At 36.3% G+C, this 15,210-nt stretch overlaps 1 protein-coding gene across 9 annotated transcripts in view; it reads right to left on the bottom strand.

Moving 5' to 3' along the window:
- The window catches only part of SLIT2 (slit guidance ligand 2), a 381,892-nt gene that overhangs the window by 91,297 nt on the left and 275,385 nt on the right, over positions 1 to 15,210 (bottom strand). For 3 of the 9 annotated variants that reach the window (XM_032273382.1, XM_032273391.1, XM_032273385.1), the window contains 7 exons: positions 12,657 to 12,800; positions 12,383 to 12,546; positions 11,377 to 11,400; positions 9,016 to 9,033; positions 7,784 to 7,934; positions 4,846 to 4,920; positions 3,165 to 3,308 (listed from right to left, as the gene is read on the bottom strand). In XM_032273382.1, coding sequence (XP_032129273.1) covers positions 3,165 to 3,308; positions 4,846 to 4,920; positions 7,784 to 7,934; positions 9,016 to 9,033; positions 11,377 to 11,400; positions 12,383 to 12,546; positions 12,657 to 12,800 — 720 coding nt within the window. The remainder of the gene's footprint in view (positions 1 to 3,164; positions 3,309 to 4,845; positions 4,921 to 7,783; positions 7,935 to 9,015; positions 9,034 to 11,376; positions 11,401 to 12,382; positions 12,547 to 12,656; positions 12,801 to 15,210) is intronic. The other 6 variants (XM_032273409.1, XM_032273387.1, XM_032273404.1 and 3 more) reach the window with 2 other exon arrangements.

The following is a 15,210-nucleotide window of genomic DNA, read 5'->3' as shown; positions in this document are numbered from 1 at the left end:
ACAACAGATTTACAAGAAAAAAACAAACCCATTCAAAAGTGGGTGAAGGATATAAACAGACACTTTTCAAAAGAAGACATATATGAGGCCAAGAAACATGAAAAAATGCACATAATCACTGGTAATTAGAGAAATGCAAATCAAAATCACATTGAGATACCACCTCATGCCAGTTAGAATGACAATCATTAAAAATTCTGAAGACAGGTGCTGGAGAGGATGTAGAGAAATACAAACACTTTTACACTCTTGGTGGGAGTGTAAATTAGTTCAACCACTGCGGAAGACAGTGTGGCAATTCCTTAAGAATCTAGAAATAGAAATTCCATTTGATCCAGCAATCCCATTTCTGGGTATATATCCAAAGGATTATAAATTGTTCTATTATAAGGACACATGCACATGTATTTTAATTGCAACACTGTTTACAATAGCAGAGACCTGCAACCAACCCAAATGCCCATTGATGATAGACTGGTCAAGGAAAATGTGGCACATATACACCATGGAATACTATGCAACCATGAAAACCAATGAGTTTGTGTCCTTTGTAGGGACTTAGATGAATCTGGAAATCATCATTCTCAGCAAACTGACACAAGAACAGAAAATCAAATACCGCATGTTCTCACTCATAGGCAGATGTTGAACAATGAGAACACATGGATATGGCGAGGCAAGCATCACACACTGGGGTCTATTGGCAGGGAATAGAGGAGGGACAGCGGGGGTTAGGGAGATTGGGGAGGGATAACATGGAGAGAAATACCAGATATAGGTGATGGGTAGATGGAGGCATCAAACCACATTGCCATGTATGAACCTATGCAATAATGCTGCATTTTCTGCACATGTACCCCAGAACCTAAAGTGCAATATATATATATATATATATATATATATATATACACAAAAAAAAGAGTAAAAAAAGTTAAAACATTAAAAATTTCATAAAGTAAAAATTTATTACTGAAGAAATACATTAAAAAATAAATTTAGTGTGGCCTAAGTATCCAGTGTTTATAAGGCCTTAGTGTACAGTAATGTTCTTTGCCCTCAAGCTCACTCACTCACTCACCATTCACCCAGAGAAACTTCCAGTCCTGCAAGCTCTGTTCTTATAAAGTGGCCTATATAGGTGTAGTATTTTAAATATTTTGTGCCATATTTTTACTTTTCTATGTTTATGTATGTTTAGATACATAAATACTTTCTGTTGTGTTAGTAACAACTGCCTACACTATTCAGTATGGTAACATGCTGCACAGGTGTATCCTAGGAGCAATAGGCTGTACCATACAGCCTAAGCGTGTGGTAGACTCTACCATTGAGGCTTTTGTAAGTTCACTGTCCACTCTAGGATGTTTGCACAATGGCAACATTGCTAGTGACACATTTATCGGAACATATGTATGACTACCTTTGGAGAGAGGGACTTCAGGGAGGTGATTAAGGTTGAGTGAGATTATAAGAGTGGGGCCCCATTCTGAAGGTCTGCCACCCTTCTAAGAAGAAAATGATACCAGGCAGCTCTCTCTCCCTATGATCAGACAGAAGAAAGGCCATGTGAAGAAATTGTGAGAAGGTGACCATCTATAAGCCAAGAAGCGAGGCCTCATCAGAAACCCACCCTGTCAGCACCCCCATCTTGAGCTTCTAGCCTCCAAAATGGCGAGAAAATAACTTTCTGTTGTGTAAGCTCCCCAGTCTATGGAAGTTCATTATGGCAGCCTGAACGGATGTCTACAGGTGCAGTTCCAGCCCACTGTCTTCCTCCCAATCCAAGGTACTTCCCTGCCAGGAGTTTCCAGTAACAAGAAGCAGTCCTTCAACTGCTGTCTGAAAGGGAGACTTCTGCTTGTTGCAATATTCATATTTTGCCTGAGACAGCTCTGGAAAATGTTAGATGCAGCAACCTGTGGTCTCTTTTCCATCCTCTTCCTACACATTCCTCAGTAACTCTTTCATCGCAAGGCTGAGTGAATGTTTGCCTATCATTTTGAAGGGGCATCAAGTTAGCCCTCAGGATGGGTCAGCAGGTCCCAGACTGGTCCTGCTGGGTGGTCAGATTTCAGGCTATTCCTGCAAAACTCAAGGAGCACACTTCTGCTTTTACTTGCAGGGAGGACTTTTGGGGTGGGATTTGAGTTTGGGATGCTATAAACACATCTTGCTGGCTGTGGGAATGCCCTGCTCCCTCCGTATCTGATAAAGAGCAGGCAATGGACTCAGCCATCAGTCCACTGGTGGTACATGGCTCTCACAGACTGCACAGGGCAGGGCTGTGGGTTTGGGGGAGACAGACTTCCCACTAAAATCACCAAGGACTGTTTCTTAGTTACAAATATTTTCCTTTCTGTCTTCTAAAGGCTTCAGAGTTTGGTTTGTCTCTTTTCCAATTTTTAGGATACCACTTTGTCAAACATAATTATATACCTCATAGATAAAGTATATATGTGTATGTAGGCAGCATGGAAAATTCAAGTAATACAAAAGTGTTGTACATACTTTTGACTGAAATATCTCAATCTAATCTCCATCTTTCTTGGACAACAACTTTTTGGAGACATATAATTTTCCCCCCCAAACTCCCTACCCCTGAGCAAGCAGACATAACCCTTAGCATGTTTTGTTTGAAAAATGGTGATAGATATATCACCAGCCAGTCTTTCTTTTACATTAAGACGTTGCAGGGGCAAAGAACAGTAGTCTCCATATAAACTGTCAGAATTATTCTACTGCAAAGATTCAAGAAGATTTGAAAGCTAGAGTCATTGGGCCAAGAGAGAGTATAGTATAGAGAGGTGTTTGAAGACAAGGAAATAAAATGACCATTTTTAGGCAGGACAGCATAAGCAGATCCATATAAGCACTGGAGCAAGAATGATCTATTTTGTAGAGGAGACAGCAGCCATGAGGAATGCCCCTGATCATTTGCTATCAACACACCAAAAACAGGAATACTGGGGTAAGGGACCATTTGCATTCACTGCGTGTGTGTGTGTGTGTGTGTGTGTGTGTGTGTGTGTGTGTGTGTAACAGAGAAAATGTGAAACAGAGGGAGTGGGGTTGGTAAAAGTAGGAGGTGTTTCTCCCAGGATTATAATGAACAATGAATTGCAATCCTTTGGTAGAAGAACTGTGGTGCAAGTATGAATACTTACAAAGTTTTGAGGCTCTCCAATCCCTTGAACATCTTATGCTGCACATTTTCCAAACGATTACTTGTGAGAAGTATTTCATTTACACCAGATGCTCCTTCAAATGCTCCCTCCTCAATATCTGTGATCTTATTGTTGCTAAAGTTTCTAAATAAAAATTGTTGGAACAAAGATTATAAATAATTTCTAATAATGATGGCATTGAAACGTATTAGATCACTTTTCTCTAATGATCCAAATCTTCAAACTTTTCACTGCCCAGCACTGCCAGGGCTCTGAAAAGATTCCACTTCCCTACTCCATCAAGACAAAGGGACAATCATACTAAGGGAGAATGACTATGTTAAAAAAAAAAAAAGCCAACCTGACCCATGTTAAACCCTCCAAGGGTCCCCAGGATTATAAAATTCTTGAGGTCAGGTATTGGGTTACACAAATCTTTATGCCATCTATAAAATCTAGTAAGAAACTTTTCAAAGAAATATCCCTGATTAAAATTGTCCAATGAATTAATGACTAAAAGAAGGCAACTGGGTAGACAGATAGATAGGTTAAAATTGTTAGTGTTTTACATATAGCATCAGAAGTGTATTTGAATATGGGTTTATACCCAGTAAAACTTTTCATGTAATAATGCATCGAAACAACCAACTTAACTGTCAGTATTACGTATGATATCAACTACCACAATACTTGCCAGGAAGCAAGAGTATCTAGTTGAGATCAACTGTCTATCGGCTTTTTCTTTCTCTTTCTCACTGACCAGGAGTGTCCCCCAAACAACGATCATTTTTATTCAGACTTTAATTTTTCTCATAGAATCACAAACAGTAATAAATGTTTTTTGCATTGGAAATCATCTTATAGCTAAAAAGAAAGTGCATTTCATAACAGTGAAAAAGTAGGGCAAGTAAGATATCAGAAACCATTTGGGAGGTAGCCTAACATGGATGTCAACACTCAAGTAGTCTGTTCTGTAACTTACAGTCTGTGATACTAAGGGCCAGTTACATATGTGGACACAGGGCTAAAGGGAGCCAATGCCTCTTTCCTCCTGCTGATGTTTCTGCATGTGTGAAGGGTGCTCCATTGGTCCCACAGTATTGACCTATATCCTGTCAGTCCCCCACACCTCCCCAGGGGCATGGAGTTACCCACTGAGTGTTTCTGAAACTGCTGAGCTTATGAACTTATTTTAAAATATGAGTTGTGGACATGTAGTAACACAGATGAGCTATCAAGCCAGTTTACCAATCATTAATTTTGACTATCTTCTAATGAAAGTTTAATGAAGCAAAAAGTCCAATAGTTGACATGAAAGTGCTGAAAAAGAAATAACAGCATGGTTTGGGGAATAGTAAAGGAAGTTACAAAACATTACTGAATGCATTTTAATGTGCTTAGATTGCTTGATTCCTGCTGTGGCCACATAACAGACCAGCTGTCTGAGTTAAAGTAAGATGCCTAGGCTCTGCTACAGAAAATGTGGTTGACAGTGTTGAACATACAGAAACATTTCTTGCAGAGATTACCCTAAATTCATGTCACATAGGTAGTCAACATAGGGAAATTTCCATGGATTTTTAGTATATTTTTAGTATTTTCTAATTTTCTAAGAAATTTACATAAAATAAACACAACAAAACATTAAGAAAATTTAAAAAATAGTTAACAAATGACTTACATTTTACGTAGTTGAGGAAGTTTCTTAAAGATTCCTGTGGCTTCCAATACAGTAAATTCATTATTATTGAGACGCCTGGAGAAAAAAGGAACAGAGAAATTTTATTACCAATAGTTGGAAAAGGATTAAAATTGATTTCTCAAAATGAATTCTAACATCATTTAATCATACCATGAAAATAAAAAGAAGTACATATATCACAGAAGATTTGTGGAACATATTGATTTTTCTTCTCATTTTATTCAAATTTTAATTATCAAAATAAAGTATGTTAGGAAGCTCACAGTAAGGAAAACCAAAGCTCAAAACAAGCTCCCAGTAATCTCTAGAACAAATTTTCTCCAATTTTTTCCAATATTGTCTCCACTAAAAAGGATTTTAGAGTGTTTTTCCCTGTTTGCTTCACAATTGGAAAAAAATTACAGCTTTATTAGAATGCAATTCACATGTCAGAACATTTACCCTTTTAAAGTGTACAATTCAGTGGTTTTTAGTACATTCTCAGAATTATGCAATCATCTTTGCTATCTAATTCCAGAACATTTTTATTATACCCCAAAAAAACCCCATACTTATTACCAGTCACTCCGGTGGCTATTTTCCCACAGTCCTTGGCAACCACCAGGTTACTTGTTGTTTTTATTGATTTTCCTATTCTGGGCATTTTGTATAAATGGAATCATATAAGATGTAGCCTTTTCTGTCTGGCTTCTTTTGCTTTGTATAATGTTTTATTCCTGTGGTAGCATATGTCAGAGCTTCATTAATTTTTAAGAAGGAATGATATTTCATTACATAGGCACAACACATTTGTTTATCCATTTATCAATTAGGAGACAGTTGTGTTGCTTCCATTCTTTGATGGCTGTTAAGTAATGCTGCTATGAACGTGGTGTGCAAGTTTCTGTCTGGATATGTGTTTTCATTTTTTGGACATATACATAGGAGTGGCATTACTGGATCACATGGTAAATTTGTGACTAACTCTTTGAGAAATAGTAAAAAAGATTTTACATTCAGACCAGCGATGTATGAAGGTCCAATTTTTTCCACTACGTTACTCTCCCTTTTTGTTTTTTTCATAGCCATTCCAGTGGGTCTAAATTGGTATCTCATTGTGGTTTTGATTGGAATTTCCCCAGTAACAGTTTTCATGTGTTTATTGGACATTTGTATATGTTATCTGGAGAAACGCCAATGTGAATAATTTGACCATTCTTTAACTGAGTAATGTACATTTTAATCTGAATTACAAGGGTTTTTAAAAATATATTAGATATATGTGTCTTATTAGATACATGATTTGCAAATATTTTCTTCTCAGTATTGATTATATTGTATAATTTTAAAAATTATAAATCTCTTACATTACACACACTTGCCAAAGTCTAAATTGGAGGCTAGTTTCTACTATAATTTTTCCATGACAAACAAAATTATTTAAAGTGCTAGGCCTGGTTCAGTGTCTCATGCCTGTAACCCTGGCACTTTGGGAGGCAGGGGCAAGAGGACTTCTTGAGCTCAGGAGTTTGAGATCAACCTGGGCATCATGGCAAAATCCTACCTCTATAAAAAAATACAAAAATTAGCTGTGTGTGGTGGTGCATGCCTGAGGTCCCCTCATCTTGGGGGTATGGGGGTGGAGGGCTGAGGTAGGGGGATCCCTTGAGCCCAGGAGGCCAAGGCTGCAGGGAGCTGTGATTGTGTCACTACACTCATGCTTGGGTGTGAGAGTGAGATGCTGTCTCAAAGAAAAAAAGTGCTATTATGCTGGAAGATATCACTTGTTTGTAATATTATAGGTCATAAGCATAAATCCCTATATGACTATAAAAAGTAAAGTTCAGGGCCTTGATTGCATGGTCTCCATGCATTTCTAAAATTTTTGGAGTTGTGAAATAGCTACACCACCTAAAAGGAGTTAAAAAAATCACTATAACTACAAGATAGTTGATTTCTGTCGATGCTTTGAAAGGCATATTTTATTTTTAGTTATTCAAATTGCTAAAAATTAATTAAGTACAGACATGAGTATAGGCACAGTGGGAGATAAACAATAACACACAATCCCTGTCATCAAGGAGCTATAATCTAGTTAAAGACATAAGGATTATATACCAACAAACAGACAATGAACTTTGCAAAGCAGTAAATGACAAATACCAGATGGTGCCACACATAAACATGGGTAAGATGTTTAGAGAATGATGAAGTTTTGCTAGTTTTTTTCTTGAATTGTTAGAACACTAACATTAAAGGTCCTCTTTTAATAAATAAAGTCAGTAAAAGCAAACCACGCATGGGCATAGAATCTATAAATGCTCCAACAAACATATTTTAGCACCTAGTATGTGCAAAGTCCTATGGTAAGGTTGTAAGTGTAAATGCCATCATAGTCTGCTTTTTCAGCTTGTCTTGCATTGTTCAGAAAAAGGATAAAGTAGTATCCTTTCTACTTTAATACTTGATAATCACTGAATCTTTCCACCCATAAGCCAATGAAGTCGTAAATTAGGTAAGATGGACTCCTTGAATATATTGATAGTTAACAGAGATTGAAAATGGAGGCTCTCAAACTACTTTACTTAGTTGATGTAAGGATTAAATACATTAAAAACTAAGTATTTAGAAAACAGTTTGGGAATAAATAATACCCAATAAATAAGCATCAAATGAACACTATTGGTATTAGTATTAAGCGCTTACTGAATTTTGAGAGATAAATTAATTTCTGTATGTAATTGTATGGTTGGCTAGAAAGATAAACAAATGTAGCCACTAATACATTCTTGTACAAAGAAGAGTTATGCCAATGAAATCCGTATTAATTAGAGTTAATGCAATTATTAATACTAAAAATGTCAAGACAAAAATTCCTCTGCTTTAATGCTTTCATTCCCTCCACCCCAACCAGAATTTTGCTCGAGGATGAACTTACAGCTCTGCTGTGTACTGGGGAATGTGGTCCGGGATTTTGTTGAGTTTTTGATTAGAACAGTCTACTGTGGTTCCTTCACAGCGACACTTTTCAGGGCAAGCCAAATCCGCAAAGCAGTCTCCACTTAATTTTGATCGATAATCTTCTGTACCTATTGAGAATTCAAACCAGAAAAAAGATACTGAGTCTAAAGGTTAGAATATTTATTAGTTTGTAGGAAGAAAAAAGTAAGGTAACTATAGATTATGTAGCAGGGAGACAACTTGGGGAATTTTGGTCAATGGATGTCAGGAGGAAGGTTAAAAGAAAGGCTTGGAATTTTCTGGAAAAAAGAGTGACCAGATTCACATGACAGGAAAACATTAATAAAGTTGAGCTTTTCACAGCTGTACTTTCTGCTGATCCAATTCTGAGCCATTCTAGACTATTTCACAGCTAGTCACACAATGGATATTCATTGTTAAAAAGTTTATTTTTTTCTCTGAGTCAAGAATTGAAAATATATCAAGTAATAAACATGATCCTATATATCATTGTAAATTAGGGCTTTCAAGGCAAATAGATGTACTCAGGCTTTCAAATTTTCTATGGACTTTTTACTATTCTCTCCCTCTCACATAATCTCAGAAATGCCTAAAAAGCCCTCTTTTTTCATTTTGATTTTGTAGAAAGAGACAGGTAAATCCTGATTTAAGCCTCAGCAGCTTGTCATGCTGTAGAAAGCTGCGTGACGTTCCATGGTGCTTGACGGAACCATGTTTTACTCATACCTCGCAACCACATGGTTAGATCAAGCACAACAGAAAATCTCGCTACATTATCACTACACCAACCACTAGGCCAAAGGTAAGACCAAGAGGAAAATGGAGGGAAGGAGGAGAAAAGCTACAGACGTTCTGGAAATGTAATACTGTTTACATGACATGCATTCTTCCCGCAGAATGTTTATGACCATAGTAAGAGTATTACTACCGAAGATTTCCTGGAAACACAAAGAAGGGGCTATACGGAAAAGGTGCCTCCACCATTCCTCAGAACTGCAGAATGGAAACAACAGCTTTCGGGAACAACAACCAGGAAGAAGTTGAAGGTGAGCTACAAGGACAACAGAGAAGCTCAAAAGATCTGTGGTTTCTTCTTGAAAAAAAGGTGCAAAAGACCAAGACTAGAACAAGGTATATCAGGACTGAAAAGGGAGGGTATTAAGTTTCAGATCAGACACTTTTACTTACAGCCAAAATGGTGAATTCCTGCAAAAGTAAAAATCACCAAGAAGGAAAGAAAGAGTGATCCCAATGAACATTAATATACATATTTATAAAACTAAGCTCTCTCTTCTTTCTTTCTTTATTATGGTAATTATTGAAAAAATAGTATGATGTGATGGGAATCGTCATGCTTTGTAACATAATATTTTGAAGCATGGTGGTCTCACTAAAAAACCAATGTAATAAAAGATGCATAGTGCAAATTAAGTGCTCAAATCCTTTAAAAGATGAACTCTCTGTAAGATAGATTTTCCTTAATCACTGTAATATGTAGAGTGCCATATAAAATGGTAGTAGGCAGGTACACATATAAAAGTGAATGAAAAACTACTCATGGAGATCCTCAAGGACAATCATTAGAACATTTAGATTAATCCTTACATTGTGATGTACAGTTTTTAATGAACTTTTCAACTTATGAATAAGTGGAAATGGAATCAGAATCTCATAAGTTTACAACAGTGAATATAACAGTTGCATTACATTTGGCACTTAATGTCATGATATTTATTGAGGATCTGTTGTCTTATGATTTAAGCTTCACTCCAAAATAAAATAAAAGGTCACAAAGTCTAAGGGACAGATACACTGGATATCTTACAATTCAAATAATCTGCATTCAACACAACAGCAATAATGCTTATTTCATGGTGGCTCTTTAGGTAGGCTCAAATTTTAATTAAAAGTTTTGGGAAAAAAGGGAGGAGGCCCAAATGATCCTTTTGAGTCCTGACTTTTAAAATTATTATGCTGAAATAATGTAAAATAAAATATCAAAAATTGAAAGACATGATATTTGATATAAAAGAAAATTTCCAAATCCTATTTTGGCTGCTGTCTGAAACAGAGAAAAACTGTATCAGAACATATGAAAACAGCTTGACTTTTGTTCTTTATTTAGTGAGTTGAAAATATTAAACTTATCAGTTATCAATAAAGTATATTTAAGTGAAATAGTTGGAATAATTTGGTACCAGTTACATTACTACCATAATTTTAGGATTTAAATCATATTAATGTTTTATGCTATAGGTAGTATAGTGCTTAGAATATAGCTTTTTTCTGGTTAAATAATAGCTATCAGATTACTTTCCACTTAATTGGGTAAAGTGATTAATATTAAACATTGTCAATGAAGGCCAATCAACTGTTCTTTTCAACATGTTTACTTTTATGCAGCCAGTATAATATATATAATACTATTGATCATTCGAGTTCAAAATAAGTAATATAACCAAATCTACCAAATCCATAAAATTATCCAAATTGTAATTCAATATGGCAAGCAACAAATATCTCCTTAAAATAGAGACTAAAATGAGAGTTCTTCTTAAGAAATTAAGGAAAGGTAGATTAGCACTGTATACTAACGCTGTAGAAATATCCTTTAATCTATAGCTCTTAAAATATAGTCTAGAATATACCCAAGAGATGGTGAATGTGGCCAATCAATACTTAACATATAACGGTTAAAAACAAACAAGTCAAGAGGCATTTTACACAATTGGCAGGCAAGGAAAAATAAGTAAAGAAACATATTTTAAAGAGCTAGTTCTAGAATCATCAGTCTCGATAGTGTTACGATTGAAGTAGTAAAACATTGTGATTACTTTTCTTAGAAACATTTTATCCATCTGCCTAAATTGTTCAAGGCATTTTGTGTCCATGAACTTCTAATGCTTTCACGTCAGACTTCAATATTCTTTTTATGGAGTTATATTTTAATTCTGGATATAAAAGAATGTAAAGTCATAAACAAGAAACAACTGCATATAAATCAGCAGGAAGCTGCTGTTTTTCTGTAAACAGTGAAGCAAAAGTAAAGCAGTAAGTACAGTTTTTAAATATAAGAATCTATAAAAAAGTAAAGCCTCATGATTGAAAATGAAATTCTGTGTGTCTATAATTACTTTCATGTAGAACTAGCTCTTTGACATCAGAAAGGTTTCTGTCTTTAAAATCAGCTCAATAAGCTATATTTTAAAAACAGACTGGAAGATCAGATATACAATGGAAGGAAAGAAAATGGTTTAAGTAGAAAGCCACAGCTTCAAACATTTTAGCTACTGTGAGAAACTTTAGATAATGCGTCAAAGTAAAAGAGAGAGAAAAAGGTGGATTTTAATAATATATATGTTTAACATCGGAAGCTGCATGCAAAGGTCAGGTTTTCAGGAAACAGCTACAAGTGATATACGCATAAGTCAATCTATATAGAGAGTATCCATTGTACTTTCAGAGGCATGCATATCAGTTTTAGAAGCTATATTTTATAAGGTGAGGAAAGGGTGTCTGCAGTTAGTCCTACTACCGAGCAAAACCTACCTGGAATGAAATACTGTTCTTTAGCTAAATAAAAAAAGAGAAAAAAAATAGAAGATGCACCTGAATGTCAGCAAGCAGAGATATGAGTTATATTAGATTAAGAATGGACTAAAGTTACTACAATTAAGTGAAAAATGTACATTCACAGAGGTGACTGAAATACAATAATGTACACTGAGTAGTAAATGTATCTATAATTATGGACAATAACCAGCTTGATTCTTATATTAGCTTTTTAGTATGAAATTAACTACTGAATGTGAAATATGCCTGGAATAGTTAGGTAGCATACTACCAAAAACACACATAATTAATTCTATCATAAAAAAATAGAAATATTAGATCAAAGCAAATAGTAAATTTGGATGATGGAATCCTTCCATTTAATATCAATACAATGCATTTATATTTAGCTTTTTACAAATAAATGCAATACTCTTAAAATGTTTTAAAAAATAGCTTTTGGAAAAAAAGTATCCTCACAGTTGTATGCAAAATAAAAGAATGCATAGAGAAAGCACATTCAGAGTAAGAAGCCAGGGATCTGGAGTCCCTCCCGGCTCCCCACAATACTTCAGAGCCCAAGCAAATCATGTAACCAATACTTAATTCACTTTCTGAAGAAATGAAAACAGTTAATTACTTGAGGTTGGTCAAGAGAGAACGATACAATAAACATGAGACTTAACATACTTTAAAGATGTTCTGAATTAGCTAAAAGGCTATTATTAAGTTTGAAATTTGGAAAGGTGTCTGAAGTATCAAGGCATCTTTTCAACTTGGTCAACAGCCTATTTCTTCTGCTGTATGTAGTATTAAAAATGTTACAAATAGAAGTATTATTTGAATTGTGCCTACAGTCCTCTTTATTTTATTATTCATGGGCAGAAGAAAAAGAAATATAATTCTACAATGTTTATTAATCAGCCGAAGGCCAGCTGCTTTCCTTAGGTCTCATGTAACCATTGTTTTTGGTCACAGGGGAAATAACACATAAAGGAATTACCTGAACAACGGAATTTCTTGCTTTTGATCTGTCCAATTCTTTTGTTTGCCAGGCGACGGGGGCTGGTGCAACGGGCACCACTGGTCTCAATCGGGTTGGTATGGAGATAATCTGCTAGCCACTTGAGATGGCAGTCACAAATAAAGGGGTTCTGGGCCAAATGCCTTTGGAAACACATACAGAACCATTTTATAGATGATTTGCAATGGACTCAACTCTTACATTCAGAGTGGAAACAATGTCATCAAATGTGATCCAAATCATGTATACATACATAGTTTGAATGGCCCGAAGAGGTGAAAAGGTCCCCTTGGCGATGGTCTGAAGCTTGTTGTCATACAGGGAGAGAAGGTTCAAGTTGTGGAGATCCTGAAAAGCATCTACCCGAAGGCAGTTTATCTTGTTGGCATTCAATAATCTGTTTGATTAAATAGTTGCAGAATTAAAGTGCAGCATCTCATTAACTCACCTGCAAGAGTTTGTCCTTTTAAAGAAAACCCAGTCAAGAAATATATTTCTTTTAATCTCAACACTAACATTTTAATTTTATTAATTTAGGAATTAGAGGCTGGAGATGTGGGGTTTTACCATATAAAACAAAAGTCATGTGATCAAATGAACCTAAATCTAGTAGTACTCATACATGTATTCAATACAAATTATTAACCATTTCTTCTGGAAGATGTAAAGGTGAAACAGTACACAAAGGTGGGTGAGACCCAGCCTCCACTAGCAAGGACACCATAAAAAAATGCCCTCAAACATTATTAATCCCTCAAAATACTGTGGAAAAATAGTTCAGGCTATTCTCTTTTTTTTTTTTTTTTTCTGAGATGTAGTTTTGCTCTTTTCGCCGAGGCTGGAGCGCAGTAGCACAATCTTAGCTCGCTGCAACCTCTGCCTCCCAGGTTGAAGCAATTCTCCTTGAACTACTTGAATCCCTGCCTCAGCCTCGCGAGTAGCAGGGATTACAGGCGCATGCCACCACATCCAGCTAATTTTTGTATTTTTGATAGAGACAGGGTTTCATCATGTTGGCCAGGATGGTCTCGAACTCCTGACCTTAGATGATCCACCCGCCTCGGCCTCCGGGCCTCCCAACGTACTGGGATTACAGGCGTGAGCCACTGTGCCCGGCCTTAGGCTATTTTCAAAACAGTAGCTGGTGTGATCCTTCTAAACATAGAATAGATCATGTCACCCCTTTCTCAAAACCATGCAACAGCTCCCAATTGGCTCTGAGCAGAAGCCTAAGTCATCACAACAGCCTGACCTGTAGCCCACTTTTCAGAACCCTGCAGTCTCCCAGTTCTCTCCTCCTGGTTCTTTCAGCTCCAATCACTGATTGCCTTGCTATTTCTTAAACATACCAAACTCTCCTATTCTCTGTCTGAAATGTTCGTCTCCCAGATGTCATGCCTGCTCTAACACTGCCTTCTCAATCCAGCTTCCTGGACCCCTCTCCTTAATACATGTAGCTGTCTTTGCTTCCTTCTCAACCCCTTGCACTCTCAATTCCTTTTACTTTGATCTACTTTTTCTGTTTTCTAATGTGTATATATATATATAATTTGTTCTGCTATGCACAACTTATTTATTATGTTACTGCTGTCATCTATATGTCCCGCCATCCCCACAGTGGATCATCTATATGTCTCATTCATTTCATTTCCCTTTCTTTCCCAACTGCCCAGCACATACTGGGAGCTCAATAAATATCAGTTGTTGAATGAACACTTTACAATCATCTTGAAGAGTCACATGATACATGACTCTACCATAGGGGCTCAAGTCTTACAAATACCTGTTTAACTTTTTAACATAATTCCACAAACTCTTTTTTTCCCCCATGTATTATATCAATATTCTGTGAAACTGTGGTTTATGGATTATACTTTGGCAAACGTCATTCTTGTGGATGTGACTGTGTGAGCTTAGGTTTATTCTTCAGCATGTTCTCTGCTCTCCACTTTCTTCAACCACCTTCTGAATGCAACTTCCACGCAACAAAGGCCTCCTCCCTCTGGGTTCTTCAAAATGTTATTCCATCCTATGTAGTCTCATCATCTGTTTTATGCAGACCTGCTTATTTGTCCAATGACAGTTTCTCCCTCTTCAGGCAGGACTATTTTTTTTTTTTAATATTCTTTTTCTCCATCCCCAGTAGGCGCCACTGGTCTCAATCAGGTTGGTATGGAGATACTCCGCTAGCCCCTTGAGATGGCAGTCACAAATAAAGGGGTTCTGGGCCAAATGCCTTTGGAAACAGTGTCATCAACGTGATCCAAATCATGTATACATACATAGTTTGAATGGCCCGAAGAGGTGAACAGGTCCCCTTGGCGATGGTCTGAAGCTTGTTATTATATAAAGAGAGAAAGAATATTTTTCTCCATAGGTATGGATAATTTTTTTTTTAATTCCTGGCTTAAGTGAGAGAAATGGTAGGCAATACTAGGATACAGCATCAAGCTATATCTAGCTATATTTAGTCCAATGCTTTGATAGTTAGAACTTTTAACAAATAGGTAACAGCTCAAAAAATATGTGTCATGTGGTTTGGGTATGACTCATTGTCTAATATACTAAAATATATTTTCTCCTTTGGCAAAAAACAATCTCTATTAATATGGGATATTTCTATTTTACTTGATCTTTTTAAGGGTCTACATAAGCAAGGTGCAAAGTGATGACTTTGTCATAGTGACTCACTTGGCTGTGCTCTTTGATTCCCCATCAGGAGCTGAAGTTTTCATCTTCCCTCTGGTATATCCAATACCTTCTTAAAAGCCCTCAAGAAATGGTGGGTGACAAGGGTTGATTAACCC

The sequence above is a fragment of the Sapajus apella genome, unplaced genomic scaffold, assembly GCF_009761245.1.
Source record: "Sapajus apella isolate SASKATOON/1434 unplaced genomic scaffold, GSC_monkey_1.0 scaffold5, whole genome shotgun sequence".
Classification (NCBI taxonomy): Eukaryota; Metazoa; Chordata; class Mammalia; order Primates; family Cebidae; genus Sapajus; species Sapajus apella.
Note: the sequence above shows the minus strand (reverse complement) of the source record. Positions and strands in the feature narration are given on the sequence as shown.